Below are 21622 nucleotides of genomic sequence, written 5' to 3'. Positions count from 1 at the left end.
AAACAACCTATCAACCTTCCTTACATAGGCATTTTTCACTGCTTAGGAAGTTTTAGACACTAAGCCCTAAATATTGAGGCTAGCCAAACTTATATTATATTATTTTATTATACTTTATTACATAGAATCAACTCAAGATAATTTATAAATTATATTTTTGGATGACCAACTTCTGGAAATCATAACTAACAATCCATTGACCCAATTGGCTATTATAACCCCTTTTTAAAAATGACAACTTTTTTTCTACAACTGCAAATTATGTAAGCATCCACCAACCAAGGTTTGACCTTGTTTTAGAGTCATTTAGGCCTTCATCACTAAGCCTGAAGTTTGGATAGCTAAAATTCATACTAAAAATATGTAATAACTGCACTAATACATATGATATGGCAATGAAACTCATGCTAATAGGCTGATATATCTAAGAAAAATCTTCACACATGAAATTAGAATAATCTAAGGTCATAAAACTAACTTACTAAAAATAGTAAGCTTCCACAAATAGAAACTTTGCATTGAGATAGTCCTTATTGAAAACACAAAATTGGAAATAAAAATATTTTTGGGTGATGCAAGATTGCCCTTACACCTAGGATGCTCTTGCATCACAAACTAACCATAAACATACATAAATCACAATGCATAACAATAAAGCATACATCAAAAGAGAACTCATTACACCATAATTTGTTCTCGTGGAAATCCTAGCTAGGGGAAAACCCTAATGAGGATTGAACCCACAAGAAAATACACTAATATGAAAATATATCTATTAGAATATTTTATTGTGCTAGGATTCATTACATAGTATTTAGTACATTAGTTCCTATTAAAATACAAAACCTTGTTAGAGGTATGCAACTCTAGTAGGAGTTGGGTAAAAAAGGGAGCACACTTTCTTGAGGGTGAAGGTTAAATCGATCTTCTAGACTCACTATCCAAAGTGAAATAAACATGACATCACAATGTCTAATTAGTCCCATTATAGCTTTCATCTTCTCTAATCTAGCATCAAGGCTTGCATATAGCATCATACAACTCGTACATCACATATCCATGCTCACACACCAAATACATATTTCCTTCATACTTTTGAGAATAATTGATTCAATAAACTTACATGACACTTCACAAAATGTGTCCACTCATACACCAATATACAAAATTGCGCCATGTTATACAAGGGTTAAGTCCTTGGATGTCATCCCTCCATTGATATAAAATTTAATTGTCAAAATAATTCAATTAGCTAAGCTAAATTATCCAATCTCATAAATTCTCTTATAACTCTTCCCTACTAGACTTGTTCTACTTCACATTACCAAAACATATATTATTCATCATATAAACACTAGAAATCATACCAAAAGATCATAAGTACTATATATACCATGTTCCCAATGTTATTTCCATATTTGATAACTCTCTTATGATTATTGACCAAAACTGTCTAATTGTATCCTATAGTCCTTCTCTAGACTTAGGAATTTTTTTCATTCAAACCTTAACAAAAATAATTATTACATCAAGTGACCATGAAAATTAGGTATATTGTCATCAATGAAAACATCTAAATGCTCACCCAACAATCACTTGCAAAAAATTTCCCCCTTTGGCATTTATGGCAACGCTTGCTAAAAAATGGCTATCAATGCTCTTAGTATCTTGATCTGTCAATAATATTGGCAATATGGCTAAGTAAGAAAAGTTAGATTTGTCATTTATGAAAAAATATATATTAGGATGAGAAGACACAATGTACAAATAAAGGTCTCATAGTTAAATGTAGAAAATTGTCTAATATCAGAAAGTTTCATTAGCAACATAGGAATAGTTTTGTTGAGTAGAGATAACGGAGTAATATTTGGCACATACATAATTAAAGACAAGTAGTGTGAAGTGTCATGATGGCATGGCTAAGTGCACAATTCTATATTGACTGTACGAAAGAAGTTATGCAGTAAACACCAATAAAGGTAGTAAAAACAATAGAACAAAGCATAACAATAAAAGATAAATTACATGTTAAGGAATTATTTTGGTTACAAAATAATTGCTTGAATAATTAGGGATGATATCCTAGACGTCGACCCTACAAGGGAAAGAGTTATTTTTGTATTATGTCAAGTGTGTGAATGCGTGAAGGTTGACAGGGCAAGTTTTGTAAAAGGAAAAGATATAAGTAGAAGATCAAGATATGCAAAGTTGTGTAGATGTGTGATAGGTGATATGTGAAGTGTTATGAAAACTATATGATGTGAAATTTGATATATGATCAAAATATTGCAAAGTATAGTAGACAATAGTAAGAGGTTTTTGTATCTATCTTTTTTTGTATATAGAAACTACATTATATAATTGCATGTTTGGGCAATGAGATCTTCTTGCATACATTTTATATTTGTAATACCAACTCCTAACAGGGTTGAGGATTTTAACAGGGCCTAGTCCTCTAACTAGGACCAAGACATTATATGTACTTCATAGACTCCTAATAGGGTCAATATCCTTAACCAGATTCTTTTGTTTAGTGGATCATTTTATGGGTACCATCCCCACTAGGGTTTTCCCTTGGCCAGGGTTTCCCTAGTTAACAAAGTATGGTGTTATGATTTCTTCTTGTGTTTGGTTATATTTACTCAATGTTATTGGTTAACTTTCATATACATGTTATAAAGTAATTAACAATATTTGTTTGTGGGCAAAATATTGTAGAATACTAATTTAGCCCCCTCTCCCCCTCTCAGTATTACCTATTTCTAACAATTGGTATCAAAGCTCAGTAACTCAGAATAGGCTTAACAACTTGAGTAAGATCCCTATGAATATGGAACACTCAAAGAGGAATATTGAAGAAGCCCTTGAGCAAATTGATCTTCATACTGAAGAAAGAGACAATTTGAAAGAAAGGTATGAAGCTACAAAACATTACATTGGGAAACCTAAATATAAGATTGATCATCTCAAATCTAGAAAAGAACCTAGAGAGCAGACAAATGATAGTAATGAGGTAGCATCCTTAAAGAAAGGAAATGAGATTTTGAAACATGAGTTGAAAATTGTTGAACTAAAACCAATTCTGAACAAGGATGATAACAAAACTGAATTAGATCTAAAATCTAAGAATGCAGATCTAAGATCCCATCTTACAAAAGTGACATCCCCATCTTACAAAAGTGACATCTGAACTTGATTCTATCAAATTAGAGCATGCAAAACTTAAGAAGTATAATATTATTATGAAAAAGGAATTGACCCAAGGTAAGGAAGAATTAGAGAAGCTATATTCTAGTAGTGATAAAACTGATGAACAACTATTTTATCAAAGATCTTCTTATGATAAGACAGGTCTTGGATATCTCTTTGGAGAAAAATTAGAAAAGAAATTTGAAGCTAAAAAAGAATCAGATCTAGATGTTGAAACCCCTGAACCTAAGAATAATGATCAGAGTGAAATTGAGTCAAGTAAATCTGATGAAGTACTTAGATAAGTTGAGCAACAAAGTCAACCTGAGAAATGTGATGAACATAAACAAATAGAGCAAGTTGAACCACCTAAAGAAGTAAGATATGGATTTAAAGGTAGATGCTTTATATGTAATGAAGTTGGTCATATGAAGAGAGATTGTACAGGAAATTCTTTCAAACCTATTACTAATTTCTATTGTTATACTTGTCATGGTTTTTCTGATAAAGCAGTTGATTGTAGGAAACCTAAGTTTGATAGTAATAATGATACTAGTCTAATGTTTAGGGATACTAACCCTATAGGTAATGAAAGAAGGAGATACTCAAGTAGATCTAATGAAGGAGAAGGAGCTAATGAAACAAGGAGAAATATTGTGTGTTACAAATGTAACAACTTTAGACACATTGTGAGGAATTGTAGAGCACCAATCAATCAGAATGGACCTAATTAGGGAAGGAGTACACATGTATGTCAGTTATGCAATAACTTTGGTCACATTGCAAGATTTTTTAGAATGTATATAGGAAAATCAATAGGAGCCCAGACTTTAGAAGGAACAATAATAGAAATGATAGAAGGAATGACAGTAGCAATAATAGTCAAAAAGATGCACTCAAAGAACATGTTGAAGAATTCAAGGAGGTATTTGTGGAGGAAAGAGATCCATCAAGCTCTCATGTGGTATTAGAAGAATAGTATTTTGATGCACCTGATGAGAGTATGCAGTCATCCATTGTGTGTGATTCATCTTATTTGAATTAAGAACTTTCCCATTGGAGACAGAGCACTAGAAAGATGAAGCAAAAGATAAAGATAGAGTTGGAAGTTGCAAATTTAGTAGGAGGCATAACATACTATGTAGAAGCTCTGGTCAAGAGCACATGTCATTTGGAGATCACATGAAGGTGTATGGGTGGAAACAAGTTTACTCATTAACAAAGATAACTTTTTGCCGATTGAGTAGTTGAGCAATTAATGCAGATGTCATTTTGACCCTAGTTCTGCATTATCAAGAACACCATAAAACGTTATTCACTTAGAAGATGTGGGTAGTTATTTGATAAGTAAATTTGAGAATGTAGTTGATGATCATATTTCAAAGGAATTCGATAACATTTATAATCAAGACATGAGCTATAAACAAGGTTTTGAGTATCTGAAAGATAATGACCTAGTAAAGTTTCTTTTCTACTATGAGTATGATAATGAGGAATGAACAAGGATAATTCTAAGAAAAAATCATGATGGAAAGTTTGAAATCTTTGCTAACCTTGTTCATGAGGTCATTGGACTATGCAATGAGACATGTTAATGAAAAGAATGTCAAGAAGTAGGTGCTAGACAATACCAAGTCAATTTACAATGGTAGAGGCATTGTCATAAGTAAGATCAAGAAACATGATGTTAGATTCTTGAGCAGAATCATAGCAGAAAGAATGTGTTATAGGTCTAGAGATGATGATATGGTAGATGGCTTTATATAAGCAGCTTAGAAGATCTGTGTTGAAAAGGAAAAGGTCAATTTATTGCAATCAATAGAGAACCTAGAGAAGATAGAGAAGGTTAAGTATAGTCAATTTGGATTCTAGTCTTTGATCACACATATGTTCTTTCATTTGATTAAAAAATTTCCTTTTATGAAAACATCAATAATTGTGAGCAGTGATAGAAGCACTATGGAGAATATTTCTAAAGTGTATAACAAATATCTTATTAAGAAGGTTAATGATAGTGCATATTTGATCAAGAAGACCTATTAGACAAAGATGAAGGAAAGATTCAGAATCTCACCTTCCATGATATATAAGTGCAAAGAGGATATTTGTTTTTATGGTGGATACATAATTTACTTATATTGAGGCAATCGAACCAAGGATGTTGTATGTTGAACCCTTCGGATATGAAATCATAGAAGAAGAAATAGAAAAATATGCCCAAGCTATCCTTGAAGAAGATGGAGATGAAGATTTTGATAGGTTTGGAACTTATGAGGAGCAAATATAGCCACCAAGTTAAGTATAGTTAGAGAAATTTGCAAAGAAGAAAGTGGAAGTAGTAATAAAGAATTATATGGAGCAAGCTGGAATGTCAACTAAAGAAGCTAGTGCAATGAAACAAACTATCACTGGGATGAAGAAAATTGGTTAATAAGGGATCGTATACATTTGTCCCTTGGCATCTATAGGACCAATAAATGGAGTGAACGTAGCCACACCTTCTACTGCAACACCTATTGCCCCATATGCAACAATATCTCATTAGTAGGCACCCATCACACATGGTATACCATTGACCATGGAACTAAAAGAAAAGGAAGTTAAAGTAGTTGAGGTGAAGAGAAAATCAGTCAAAGTTATGGAGGTGAAGCAAGATCCACCTAATTCTCCAAGGAAAAAGAGAATGAAGGCAATGACAACATGACTTGGAAAGAGACAGAAGGAAATTATGCCAAGATTATCGAGCAAGAAGATGCGAGGTCAAGTAGAGCCTCAAAAGACTACAAAGAAGCAACCTGAGACTACACAAATAGGAGGATGGCCTGGAAGCCCAAAATTGAAAAGGTAAACAATGTCATTATTAATGAGGGCAACTTTGTACAATTGAATAAGTTTTATCACTTATATATTGGAATTAACAGATTAGAGTTAGATAATGTTTTTATTAGACACATCATTTTGTCTAATAAAAAATTGAGGATGTAAAGGATGATATTCCAAAAGACCTCTATGAAAGGCTAACAAATAAAATGAAAAGAGTTGTAGAAGAAGACGTAAATATCAGGCAAAACCATATTAGAAAACTTTGCCAAGTGGAGCGAGGAACATATGGAAAACTTAATGAAATTTTTAGAACCTTATGTTAGAAATAAGAAAAGGGCCATATTGATAATGAGAGGTAATTATCAGGAAGTCAGTGAAGAAACTGAAAAGGAAATTGTGCAAATGATGGGAGAACTAAATAAAGAAGCAGTAATAACAACCCCCGCCCCCCCCCCCCCCCCCCCCCCGCCATATCACAATTAGAAATAACACCATGCAAATTGGTGGCACTAAGGTTACAGTTAACATTGTAGAAGATCATTTTAAGGATCTTTGGCCAAACATTGTTGGCAATATCTCTAGTCTAGTGATTCTAGCTTTAAAGAAGAAGTAGATAAGGAAGAAGAGAAAAGGAAGCAAGAAGAAGAGAAAAGGAAGAAGGAATAACATAGGAAGAAGAAATTAGAAGAAGAGAAGAAAAAGAAAGAAGAAGAAGATGAGAAAAAGAAAGAGGAGGAAGAGATGCAAAAGAAAGAAGAGGAAGAAAAGAAAAAGAAAGAGGTAGAAGAGAGGAGAAAGAAAGAGGAAGAAGAAAAGAAAAAGGAGGATGAGAAGAAGAAGGAAGAGGATGAGAAGAAGGAGGAGGAAGAAGAAGAGAAAAATAAGAAAGAAGAAGAAGAGAAAAAAGATGAAGAAAAGAAAAGGAAAGAAGAGGAGGAAAAGAAGAAGAAAGAAGAGGAGGATAAGAAGACAACTGAACAAAGAACATGTCTTACCCTTGTAGCTCTAATAGGCTTAGATGATGATGATTAGGTAGAGTTGATGTCATCTTTAAATAATATAATCAATAAGAATAAATAGGTGAAGAGTTTACAAAAGTCTCTTATGGATATAACTAAAAAGTTGCAAGGTACATTGGAAGTGAGATTATCAGACCTTGACCCAAAGGATAGAGCTAAGGAAATGATTCATGCATTTGATGTTGAATTCTTTTGAATCTCTATTAGGAGATTCCAACCCTATTAGGAGTTGTGGAAGATAACTGGATGCACTGCCCAAACAACTTCAAGGTTAAGATCAATGAACTCACTATCCAAATAATCTCTGTATTATTCCTTACAGAATAATAGAAATGAATTGACCTTCCTTCCTCTATCTATGTCCTGTCAACCAGACTTCTTCTCCGTCAAATCTTGTAACCAGATCACAAAACTCACATCCAATAATCCCTTGGATCGCTTACACACATTCAATAAACACTCTACTCCTTTTCACACTTTGCACTTAATACAATACTTGATACATTTTACAAATAAGGAAAACATCTTTCCTTTATACCATATCTTCAAAATAATTCCATGAGTTGGCCTTGAGGCTTTTCCAATTAATTATAATAAGATAATTAATTAAATTATAATTACAATAGTATTTTCGCCTCACAATCTATACAACTCTTCATACATGAAATATTGGGGCTTGCATACTCACTGACATCACCACTTGATTGTCTTCTATCACTAGTTGACTGCATATTTTTTCATTGCATCTTAGATGTAAGATAGAAAACAGACATCAAAACAATGTTCTCCAATACTTTGTTTCTATACTGCTCTCAGTAAAGTAGGTACAACTTCCATATGCTTATGACTTAGTCTCTTTGCACTCAACCATGTCATCAGGACATACTCTTCCACATGTCCTTATCTGCACATCACTATAAAATTGAACCATTGTTCATACCAATAAGATCTCTATCAGCTACTCTGGCACACTTCATAGTCTTACTGCTATGTTGACATCAATGGAAAACACAATCATGAATGCAACATGTCAATATTCTCCAATGCTTAGGATACTCCCCCAAAGTAGTATCATCAACATTAACATGCAACAAACGAATTTCAATACCTTGGTCCACCTTGATTCACTTGCAATTTGCAATCTCTTGCAATATATCCAAAGTTATTGCGTTTATAACATATAACTCTAGAAGATATGATATTATTTTTTCTAATAAGTCTTATAACATTAGATATATTATTAGACCCCTCATTTATCCTCTAATTGGATCTAGCTTTGCATTCATGTTACTTATGTCCATAAATCCAACAATTGAAATAAATGACTAGTAAAAGGCTTAACATCAATATTACCTTCACAATATTTCTTCATGTATCCATAATTATTGCATGCATACCATATGCATTTTATCTTCTTGTTATTCTCTTTAGGTGAACATCGACATGAATAGGTGTCTAAGTAAGATCTTGCATTGGTTTCTCCTCATCTGCCTTATAACTTTTAGCAGCATAGTAACTAATTTCAATCATGTCACCCTTAGGTTTCTGTTGTTGCAGTTGCTCATCAAGTTTTTCACTACTTCAATTGAGTTTCTCAAGATGTAACTTTGCCTCCACAAGTATTATCTTGACAATATTTGTGTACTTTTCAAGTTGATAATTAGACCTTGAATCTTCAAGTTCCAATTTCACTTGTCCAAGATGTGTATTCAAATCACAACATTAATTTGTTTTCCTCTTTGTATTTTTTTCAAGTTTTTCCTTCTACTCTTTCCCATCTTCAATCTCTTTGGTCATATAAAGAGTAGTAATTTTGAATTTATGGTAAGGTGCTTGTTTGTCCTTCTAATGTCTCTCGATTAGATCTAGTTTTATTTCATCTATCTCAGGCTCATTGATGCATTCAACAAGTTCCTCTAAACACTCTTGAAATATCATTTTGTTTCTTGAATTTTATGATGCAATCTTGAGCATCTCTAGGCTTCAACTTCAACATTTCTTTATCTGCATTTCTTTTGTCCAAATCCTCAAGCGTTGCATCTAAATTACTCTATAAGCTACATGTATCCATCTAGATCTTCCTCAAGCTATCAGACTTCTTCAAAGACACCAAACTATGATACCAACTATTAGGATCAATCAACACTTGGGTGTGTGTGTGTGTGTGTGTGTGTGTGTTAGAATTTGTGAAAATATATGTATAAACCATAATCTAATGAAAGAGATCAAACAATAAGAAATGAAATTGAATAATAATTATATGAGACCAATTTATGATGTAAATGCTCAAAGGCATAATAATATCAATATTTCCTAATGTGTTACATGCTATGTTTTATATGTATCAAATATATGAACTACAAAGAGCTAGCATGTTTATATAGGCATGAGCTGGGAGGAAACTTGGACAAGATTGAGACAAGTGTTTCAACTTGGAGGAAGTGGAGCCTTGATGAAATCAACCACCTACCATGCACCCTCAATCTAGAAAGGTGGTTTCCAAATTGGAATTAACCACATGTGACATTTTAAGAGTAGTTGGAGTCAAAGGGATGACTCGACAATATCCTCCTAATAATAATATCCAAAATACATAATTCCTCCTAATTTATGAGTTGACCTAAGTAAACTTAATAGAAGAGTGAAATAGAAAATAACCATCTACTCTAAAAGGGGGAGTGAGTTAGTATTACAACAATTTTAAACCAATGCAACACTTTATAACCTGACCATAAGCATCCATAAACCACAATGCATAAAAGTAAAACACACATCAAAAGAGAACTTATAACACTATGATTTTTTCTCAAGGAAACTTTGGTCAAAGGAAAACTCTCGTGGGGATTGAACCCACACAATGATGCACTAATATGAAATATCTATGCTAGGAGATATGATCCTATTAGAAGTCATTACATAACATTTAGTACATTGATCTTTGTTAAAGGACATGACCTTATTAGAGGTTTGCAACCCTATTAAAAAGATGAGAATAAAAAGGGAGCACACTTGCTCGAGAGTGAAGGTTGAATCCACATTCTGGTTTCATCATCCGAATACAAGGAAAATATTATAGCAAAAGTGAATTGTACATGACATCTTAATGTTTAATTAGCCCCATTGTACCTCACATTTGCTCTTATCTAGCATCAAGGCTCATACATAACATCATATAGTTGACACATCACATACTCTATGCTCACATATCGAATAAATCTTTCCTTTATGCTCTTGAGAATAATTAACTCAGCTGACTTACATAACACTTCACAAAACATGTCCACTCAAATACCAATATACAAAATTGGATCATGTTATCCAAGAGCAAAGTCCTTGGATTTCATCCCTCCATTGCTAAGCAACAATTCGATTACCTAAGCCAAATTATCTGATCTCACAAATTGTTCTGTAACTCTGCCATGTTGTACCTAATCTACTTCACATTACCAAAACACATACTACTTACCCATATAAATACTAGCGATCATACCATAAGCTCATACATAATATATACTGTGTTCCCAAAGTTATAGCCATGTCTGATAACTTTGCTGTCTTCTTTGACCAAAACCGGTTCACTGTATCCTCTAATCCTTTTCTAGACTTAGGTATTCTTCACATCCAAACCTTAACAAAACTAATTGTTACATCAAGCAAACATGCAAATGAGGTATGTTGCCATCAATGACAACCTTTGAACACTCACTCAATACTCACTTGCCAAAAGATTTATCCCAAAATATATTAGCAAGAAAATAGAAAATTAACATGCTTTCTAAAGTTGCTTCATGGATTAAAAACCCCTAAACTAGTAGGGAAAATATTTTATCCCACTAACAACTATTGGAACCTCAAACAAAAAATATGAGGCCTTTGCTTTTTGAAGATATGTCCTATTGAAGAACTTATAATTTACATGATAAAGATGATGACTTACCAAATCATGCATCAAGATACAAGTGCTAAAAGCATGGTGATCATAAATTTGACCATTTAATAATTCTAATGTAACATACAATAAAATTTGTCACAAATTTTAGAAACAAATAGTATCTATTCAAATTTTTTTTTTCATTAAGTTTATTTCCTCGTACACCATTATACACACCTTCTAAACCTTTGCGTACTAATTAACTTTTTTTTAAAACTAATTAACCTTTAACGATTTTTTATAATGATTTAATTAATTTATTATTTATAATAAAGTGTGATGGTCATTAAATCAACGAGCCCCCGTGAGACCAAATCCAAACTCTCCCATCAAAGTATGTTTAAATCCCTCAATCGGGCAAGTTGAAGTTCTCGACATCGTATCTCATATAGCTTTCAAATCGAACATCCGGAAGGAATATAAAAAAAAATGACAACTATCATCCCAAATTTCTAGTGGCTATGGTTACTCTTTCGACAGACTGAGAAGAATGGCTACAGCTGCCGTCGGAGGGCCATCCGCACTCTCACTTTGCAAGCCTTCTTCCGCTTGCAATGGCGTGTATTCTTTATTGCCTCACCCTCAGTCAACCCGAAAGTGGGCACCTTCTCTTTCATTCTCCAGAGATCGCAAACATGCAAAGAAACCATTTTACAGAAGTGGGCATTCTTTGTACATATGCTTGCATTCTAAATTTTATTTGGGTCAGCCATTGCTGTTCAATGCAGCTTACAAAGGTAAGCAATACAGCATATCTTATTCAAAAATTTGGTCGCTTAAATTTGATATAAATGAACTTCTGAACTTGTTAAGCAGTCCGAATTTCATAATTTCAGAAAAAAAGACAAAAAAATCCGTATTTCATTTATAGAGCTTTGCAAATTTAGTTGAAAATTTTAATTTTCTTTAAAAACACTATGTTTTATCCAGGAAACCTTCACTTTTAATCCTTTGTATTCTGTCAAAATCGTATTAAAATCCTTCATATGCTTGAAGATCACTTCTGTCACTTCTGTTATGTTGTATTTGTTCATAGTCGGTTGCGAAGGTTACCGGAAATTATATATCAAGCAGAGGCTTTCTTCTGCACCGTCAGATAGATTTTTAGAAAATATTTATCGTCTATGTTTATACCCGTCATAATTTCTAGTTTCCTTAAGACCGTCTAAACAACAATCCTTGGGCACGGAGTTAGGTATTTTATGACCTGGTGTAGTAAAGGATGAAGATGTAGGTATACTTCAATAGTGACATTTAATCGAGGAGTGCGCAGCTTATAAAGATATTCATGGTCAAATATGAGGACAACTTATAGGTGAACAGTCTGAATCTGAATTACTTTTTGAAGAGGCAAGATTATACAAACGACAACTTTCTTAATGCAGATTCACAACAAAACAAGGGTTAACAGGGATAAATTACAGCACACAGATTAATTGGTCTTCTCATGACGTCGTTAAAATTCTTTCATTCATTCCTAAATGCTCGGGTTTAGCTATATATTTGTGTTTCATTCTGTCAATTCCACTTAGCCAAACAGCCTATCAGTCATCCTTCTATTTGGACTTAAGATATGCTTGCACCCATACTTGTAGTGCAAATCTCCTGTGCATCTATGCTTATGTGGGTCTGTCACGGGGCCTCGGATGATATTATCTCTATTCCAAAATAGAAGGAGAGGCCCACGGGAGTCGTTTTATAACTTTATATAATGTCTTGCAGGGGCCTTATTTTTGCACAGGGCCTTTCTCCATCATTGGTCCTTTCTTTGCATTGGGTTTTCTGGTGATGGATTTTTCCTCCTCATGGTTATTTGTAATGTTTGTGAGACAAGCCATTATTGTCTTAGACATTTTGAGCCTTTGCCTGCCTTGAGTTCAACCCCTCTTTCTAACTACTCTCTTATTTTCGTACTTTACAGTCTAACTTAAGTTTGTGGCATCTTTGGAGTTTCTTTTCTCACAATATTATTTCAATTGGTTGTAGTTTCAAATGCCATTAACCAATCTTTGTAATTTTGAATATTGATAAAATTTCTCTCTTTCTTCTTTTCACACTGATGGTAATGCAAGAAGAGTTTTTTGTTTATATTGTTTTGAATAAAATGATATAATTCTTTTTCCCTGGATTGCAGGTTTTCGGAGGCAGGGAAGACGGAAACTTGTGAAGGCCTCATTGTTTGGTGTAGGTGCACCTGAAGCTTTGGTCATTGGAGTTGTGGCTCTGCTTGTTTTTGGACCTAAGGGTCTCGCTGAGGTACTCAGTAATCCTCAATTGAGGGTTCTTAAGTAAGCATTCTTTTTTGTAATATCTGGACTCCATGTTAAGTCTAGCTCAAGAACATGGCATTTCTGTTATACTTTATGCTTTATTGCAGTTCATCAAGTTGCTCAAAAAAGATGTTTGACATTTCAAGTATTGTGTATCAGGAGGATAAATTTATATAAAAACGAAAGAAAGAAATAAATTAACCCCTGATTACTGATTAGCAAAGAAGATTATAGTGAATTCTGCCAGTAAAACTATGCAATTGAGGACTCATCGAACTGTACCATGTTATCCAGGTTCCTACATGGCATGAATTCTGTGCCATTGTACTGCCCTCAAATTGAAATTAACCTGTTTCTGCCCAAAATCGACAATTCCGCAATACAGTTTTTCTTTAACAATAACTTACTAAACTTGTTTAACTGTCAATAATTTAAGAGATAATAAACAAGTCTATATATTAGCAAACAATTATGCCATAATACACATTATACTTAACTATCGCATAGCAAATTGTAGCTCAGTTCAGTAGGAAACTTGAAAGGATGCCAGTTAACTGCCCAACCCAACTAAGCCCAAGAGCATGCAATTATCCAATCATGGTAACTCACTTCTTATCCCACAACCAGCAGCAATGTATAACTATGACCAGTTCCATCCCTTGGGGTAATCCACCTGCCTTTTGGTCCACAATGGGCAGGAACATCTAACTATGACTAGTCTTATCCATCGGGGTGGTCTATATAGTTCGGGGGAGCTGGTAAACTGTGTCTCCCTAACTTATGTCCTCTAACTAACATTTGATTGATTACAGGGTAATTACTAATTATACATGAATATATAGGCAATCTATTTACATAATGAAATATAATTAAAGGAATACTCATATTAGAAACAAGACCTACGAATAATGCACAAGTCTGTTTATACTGTATAGCAATCGGATCTGCTGCTTGTATTCAGATATATATGTTTCTGAAATTTCTTCTCTTCTTCCTGGATCAATTGATAACTTATGACTGATTTTCTCTTTATGAGCACTTGTCCCAATTCAATTATTTCCCCTGATTATTTGATCAGGTTCTGCTTTTATTTGTCTTATATTCTGATTTGCTGATCACTGCTTATTTCATCTATGTTATATGATTAATTCCTCACTCTGCTGTTTTCTTTGATTCCCAACTTAGCCTTTCCTTCTTCCCCTACATTTCTGCTCCAACTCAGCCCTTCATCTGTGCTGCCTTTTTATTTTTTCTTGATTATATTCAGATTCCTCTTCCCCTTTTTCCCCTCTTCCAATGAGGCTTCCTCAAATATCACCCCTCAAGTTGTGAAGGGCCCTTAGTTGTTGAAGAGATGCCACCCTTTCCTTTGCAAACACTGTCCTTTAAGGTCAATGTCTTTTTATTAGCATAACTAGCTGCTACCAGGGCATTAATATTACTTAAGGGAAGCTGATGACTGGCACTATTAATTTTTCACGTCCTTTGTAATTGGGTTGAGCTCTCTCTTCAAACAACTGTTATTTCTTTTATTATTTTGTCTAGACTCATTTATAAGGTTGGTTCCTCAGCTTCCCTTGTAATTTGTTACTTAGGAAATATTTTATATTTTATCGTAGTCATCTGTTTTTATTAAATCTTAGTGCCTAAAATTATAATTTATTTTACTTATGAAACCTGTGATTTGTATTACTTTAAGGGCTGCTAACTTGAGTCTGGTGGGGGTATGACAGTCCACTCTTCCTAAGATTGCTTGTCCTCAAGTAATTTTAGGGTGGAATGATCATAGAGTGAATGTTCAAAATGATCCCACTTTATGCAATTTTCGCTTTCAAAGGATATATTTCAAAATTCACTTCCGCTGCACCCCTTCAATATAAATCCCAGGTAACAAATTGGAATTAGGGTGTATTTTGTCAACTCAACAGAAAGAGCAAGATTTAGCAAAGTTGGATGCATACGGATACGGATACAAAAATGTATACAATATCAGATGCAGATACAACCTTTTTAAAGACCCCCAATATGGACACATATGTTTAACACAATTTTCTAAGTTATGAGAAGATATTTCCAGTACTTAAAAATAAATATACACATATGATTGCTACATACATAATGATAAGCTGGTTTAAATGTTAACACTATTTTAAAAATGGTAGAGCTGATTTGGAAGAAAAAATAGCTAGTAGAAATAGAAAAATATATGGTCTTCCTCATTTGGAATAGGTTTCTGTTTATACCAACTAAAAGAAGTTGCATGATTGAAGTTAGTTATAAATTAAGGAAGATTTATGTCAATTTATTATAAAATCAAATGTCATAGTATTTGGCATAGTCAAAAAGTTAAGGATTTTTGGGCACGTGTGGGGTAGGGAATCCGATATATATCCATGCCGTATTGTATCTGTATTCGATATGGATACAAGGATGCATGTGCCCAAGGAGGGGCAGAGGAGTTTCCAGGGACCATGTGAATTAGAAATTGGCAAGGTCCATGAGTTATTAGGAAAGAAAACAATCAATGCTGACAATTGATTGCTTGTGTTTGCAAAAAGCCGATTTGGTTGACCCAACATCTCTTTGAGTCAAAGCAAAGGATGAGCTTCTTCTGTATTAAGATGAGATCTAGAAGCATGAAACACATCTAGAATATTGTGTGAATTAAGAATGGAGCATGTATGCCTCATTTCTTATTTGAGTGAAGGAAATATGGATCTAGAAACAATTATAAGTACTCATGCATGGAATAACTTGCTGGAAACACAACAAACTTAAGGCATGCACACCTATGAAGTAATCATTCTGAAAGCACCTCAAACATGTAGCAAACATATGAGTTTATAGAAGATGCAAAGTGTAGACATAAATATCTGTTATGCATGTAGTATACACTTAAGCCATGAAGCATCCATGTAAGGCATGTAATTCAGACAAATGCATGTAAGATATGAAGTATACACATGCAGCATGAAGAATACACATGAATACATGTTGGGTATGAATTATGAATCATAAATAGGAATACACGTAAGATGTGAATCATGCACATGAATATACATAAGGCATGAATATTAGACAAGGCTTGAATACACACGACTACACGTTAGACATGTAAGGCATGGAGCAATACATAAAGAGCACATAGCATACTCGATAAATGTTCCCCTGGAGTAAACATGCTGAAATTCAATAGGTGTGAAGCAAATACGAGGCATACATGTGAAGAGTGTGCATATGAAATACACATGGAGTAAGCATACTTATATTAGACACAAAGTAGTTAAAGGCACATATATATATGAATGGAATGTTGAATAAAAGAGCGGAAGATTTTAATAACGTCCACAAGGCCAAAGCAGCCTATGGGACTCCCTAGGAAAAGCAAACACCCAAGAATAGGGTGCCAAAACATTAGGCCCTTTGAAAATCCTTCTTTAAGTTAGTTCTTCAACAATGTTTTTTAATTACTAAGTTCACTACCCCGTCTAGCTCTGTTTCTTCAAAAAGATGACCAAAACTGCTTGCTTCTAAAATCTCCTCATAACTAGAGCAGATGTCGTTGTATGCTGGGCACTCCATGATAAAATGTCGCTCTATCACTACTACTCTTATGCTGCCAAATAAACATTTTCTCTCCTCCCATTCTTTCTTAGGTATCATCCATCTACCTGTTTCACATCTTACATGATGATAACTTGTCCTAAGCTGTGCTATGTTCGTTTCAGCTCTCCATTTTATATTTGCTCCTACGTATGCTTTCTCCTCATGATCTCCCATGGGGTTCAATTCTTTGATATAAAGTCTTCTTTGCGTCCATTTTGTTTTAATGATATGAGACTTCTAAATTTTTCCTTCTCAAACTTTTTGGTTCTATCATTGTTATTCGAACTTTTATACGTTTTAACATTCTAATTTTTCATCCATTTGACATTTTTCTTCATCCATGTGTTCTTTCTCCTGTCAAGTCTTTTTTCTATGATAAATTTAGGCCAATAATGTTTTTCCATACCTTGAGTTTTAACTTTTCTTTAGATAGCTTAATAACTGAAGCCTCCAAAGGGAATGTGCTTGTTTCCGCCAATAAAATCTCATAGGGGACAGCCGTTTGAATTTTGAGGATGCTAATGATTAAATGTTGGCTCACTTGATTTTATTTTAACCTAATTAAGAAGAATGAATAGTTAATTAGACAATAGTTAAAGTAGGTTTGTCTTGTAGGCTGATGGTATTATTGCTCTGATACTATTTTTAATGTCCCCAAATTGAAATTAACCTATTTGTTCCCAAAATTAACAATTCCGACAATATAATTTATTCTTTAAAAATAAACTACTAATGGAAACTCATTTAACCATCAATAATTTAAGAGGTAATATACAAGTACATAGATTAGTGAACAAGTATGCCGTGATAGGCATTATGACCAACTAGTTATCCTTCAACTAATCATAAGATGGTTCAGTAGGAAACTTGGAAGGGCACTAGTAAACTGCCCAACCCAATTAAGCCCGAGAGTGTGTAATAATCCAATCATGGAAGTTCACCTCTTATCCTGCAAGTGGCAGAAACATCCAACTATGACCAGTTCCATCCACTGACTTAATCCATTCATCTCTCAGTCCACAAGGGGGAGGAATGTCCAACTATGACCAGTTCCATCCATTGGGATGGTCTACATAGCTTGCGGGAGCCAGTAGACTGCGTCTCTCTAGCTTACGTCCTTCAACTCACATATGATTGATTATAGGGTAATTATTATGGATATGATCTGTTTAATTCAAGAGATATAATTAAAGGATTTCTCGCATTAGAATAAAGGCCTATGAATAATGCATAAGTTTTCTGTTTGCCTTGTAGTAATCTGATCCGCTGATTATATTCTGATATATGTGTATGAGAAATCCTCTGTTCTTCCTGGATTGATTGATAATTAATGATTTGATCCCAACTCAATTGTTTTCCCTGATTGTTTGATCAGGTTCTGCTCTCTTGTCTTATATTCCGATTTTCTGATCGCTGCTCATTCCATTGATGTTTTATGATTAATCTCTTACTCTTCTGTTTTCCTTGATTTCCAAATCAGACCTGCCTTCTTCCCCTGCATTTCTTCTCTAACTCAGCCCATCTTCTGTTCTGCCTTTTCATTTTCTCTCGATTATATTAAGAATCCCCCTTCCCCTTTTTTCCCTTCTTCCAACGAGTCTTCCTGAAATATCCTCCTCATGGTGCAAATTAGTTGCTGAAGAGATGCCACCCTTTCTTTTGCAACTTCTGCCCTTTTGATTCTACCCACTGCCCTTTAAGGTTGTTGTTTTTTTGTTAGCATAACTAGCCACTGCTAGGGCCTTAATATTACTCAAAGGAAGCTGCAAACTAGCAATATTAATGATTCCCGTCCTTCGTAATCGGGTTAGCCTCACTCTTTGAACAACTGTTATTATTTATTTTATTAATTTTTTTACCAAGTTACCTTGGTTCACCTCTAGACCCTGCTGGACCAGGCTGGGTGTGAACTGGTACCTGGTCCTTGTCTAGTTCGCCTGCTGGTCTAGGCAGGGCTCAAAAATCAAGGATCCAGTTTGAACTTGCTGACTGTTAGAATGGACCCAGGCAAACCATGCCCAAACAAGACGAACCAAGCATGGACTTTGACAAACTAAGACATGCGGACGTCATTTAGGTGAGTTTTTTGCAATTTTATATTGTTTTGACATCCTTAACCCTAAAAGGTGGAAATGAAATGCTTATGTTGGCTTCTAATGCTCATTTGTAGTGTGCAAGTTGGTTATTTTGTCTTGAGCAAGAGCAAATAGGTGGTTGAGCATACACCTTTGCAAGCTTACAATGAGTGAAAGAGTTAAGTTCTTGCTCTATTTTCTTTTTGTTTTACTTTAAGCTTTTTATTTTTTCATTTATCCTTCATTGACCATAAGATCTAGCCATTGTTTTCCAAAAAAATCCATTCTCTTTCCTTTAAGTTTTATATTGAATGTGTACAATTTCTTGCCATACGAAAATGAACTACAATGGCATCTACCTCTTCCTCAGTAGGCAATACCAAATAAAGAGTAGAACCCCAATCCAATTCTTCTTAGTGGAAGTATGTGGATATTGTAAGACCCCTTCCAAGAGGTGGTGCATTTTGTTGGAAATGTCGGGGTTGCAATGTAGAAAGGAATAGTTCATATTTTCGTGTGGTAGGTCATTTGTGTAGATACCTTGGAAGAGTAGTCAAGAAATGAAAAAAACACTTGTACCAAATTCAATAGTATTAAAATATATTCAAGAGCATGAGGCAACAAAAGAGAGAGAGAAGAATGTAGGTAAAATACCATCGATGACACTGACAATAAAAGTAAACAAAAGCAAAGGGAATGTGATCCTCCATAAATGTTGTCGAGACTTGTTTTGCATCAGATCTAATAGTCTTGAGATGACTTATGCAAGTGATAGAAGCACTTTCCAATATGGTTATCAACAACAACTGGGCTATATGGAGGCAAAACGATAGTAAAGCAAAGGATATTGGCTGACTTATGGTGGAAACATGTAGAATATCTCATTAAGCTTGCCGAGCCCATTATGAGCACTCTGATATATTCACATGGATAGGCCTTGCCTTGGAGAGATCTATGATGGCATAGATGCAATACTTGAGAAGATCAAGCAAATTGTAAATGAAAAAGAGCAATATCCCGAAGAGACCTTAAAACAATTGCAAGCAATTGTTGTAGAATGATCGAACAAAATGACCACTCTACATTTGCTAGGCCATGCATTGATGCCCAAATACTATAGCACCCAATATACTAATCTACCAGGAAGGATACCACCCTATAGAGATTTAAAAGTGTTCGATGGATACAAGACAACATTGGAAGACTCGTTCCTAATGATGATATATGATATTTGATTTTAGATGAGTTCATAGAGTTTGCAAATGCAAACTAAGTTGACGGTTTAGACTCTGGTACTAATTCGGGTTCAAAATTCGTTCAAATGTTTTTTGGGTTGGGTTCGGATTTGTTTTGGGTTCGTCAATACATTAATATATGTTTTTAAATATATGTATATATATGTACATAGATGTAGCAGCAAATAAACTCTTACACCACTATGCTAATATTAAAGAAACATGGCAAAATACACTACCACATAAATGTTTCAGTTTAAAAACAATAATGTTAACACTAATAATCAACCACTATTGATCAAATATCATAAAAAACCATGAAACAAATCATCATCATTCTGCTGTTGCAAAGTAGAAGCACAAAATTTAATGCTATAGGCCTATGTAAGGCCAAGGTTGTGATTCTTTCCATAAGCTTCACACATTAACTATTATACTAGATGATTCAAACAAAGAAGCTTTGGATCAGACTAGATGACGCCAAGAAAGTAGGCGTTGGATCCAAAATTATTCACAGTAAAGATCTCTTTAGATTTTGTTCAATTCATAGTTTTCTATACATGTTAGGCTATATGCATGATATATGGTGTATTTCATACATTCCATAATAGATGCATGTCATTTTTATACATCTCAATTCCTCTTCTCAAGTAGCATTTAATTCGAATTAAATATGATTAGTAATTTGAGTCTAATCATGCTCTCGAGTCCAATTTGGTAAAAAGGACCTTTAGAAAAAGTAAACAAGATGGTGTTTTTCGACCAAATTCTCTCAACTATCTGAAATTTTGTCTGGGTTCCTCTGCTGGAAACCAAAGTCACCCAAAAGTTGGTTGAATTCTGCCAGGGTTCCTCTCAGAGAATTCTTAGCAAAATTTAGTCTCTATAGCAGACTTTTGACATAATCTGATAAGGACCAGACTTTTGAGAGAATTGAAGCAGGAAATCCTAGGTCTAGGAGAGTATCTGGTAACTTAGAATGCAAGAGGTCTAAGTAATGATGCTCATTGTTATTGGTTTAGGAAGGATGCTCATAGTTGGTGGTACCTTCGTGGCCAAAGATTCCAAATGTTTCAACCCCTTGCAATCAAGGTTATATACGAAGTAAGTTTTATTTAAAAAAATTGGTGTACTATATTTTAATAAATTGCTAGTAATTTTTATTTTATAAGATTAATAAATTGTTTTAATTGTTTTTTTGTCTTGTCTTCATAGGTTGCTAGTCCATCTACATTGGAAAGAAATTAGAGCACATATTCTTTCATCCACTTAGTAAAGCACAATAGGTTGCAATCAAAGAGAGTGGAGAACTAGGTATTTGTGCATTATAACTTGCATCTCATCTCACACAAGAGTAAAGAATACAAACAAGGGGAGATGAAGAGGTGGGATGTAAATGTAGAGCTGGCGGACTTGGATGCTTCCACTTTTGTAATGTCCCCTTTTTAGCTAGTGTCAGAGGACGAGTTGTTAG

The 21622-nt window shown here is 34.2% G+C and overlaps 1 protein-coding gene across 5 annotated transcripts in view; it reads left to right on the top strand.

The window, feature by feature from the left end:
• The first annotated feature begins 11310 nt into the window (after positions 1–11310).
• Positions 11311–21622, top strand: part of HCF106 (Bacterial sec-independent translocation protein mttA/Hcf106) — a 63518-nt gene continuing 53206 nt past the window's right edge. For all 5 annotated transcript variants that reach the window (XR_016355074.1, XM_089795433.1, XM_089795434.1 and 2 more), the window contains exons 1-2: positions 11311–11699; positions 13097–13218. Coding sequence is in view for 4 of the 5 variants with exons in the window: in XM_089795433.1 (XP_089651559.1) it covers positions 11453–11699; positions 13097–13218 (369 nt within the window). In the remaining variant the exon portion in view is untranslated. The remainder of the gene's footprint in view (positions 11700–13096; positions 13219–21622) is intronic.

Source organism: Cupressus sempervirens, chromosome 8, assembly GCF_028749045.1.
Source record: "Cupressus sempervirens isolate cs-2001-9-10 chromosome 8, ASM2874904v1, whole genome shotgun sequence".
Lineage (NCBI taxonomy): Eukaryota > Viridiplantae > Streptophyta > Pinopsida > Cupressales > Cupressaceae > Cupressus > Cupressus sempervirens.
This window is presented reverse-complemented; position numbering and strand designations above follow the sequence as displayed.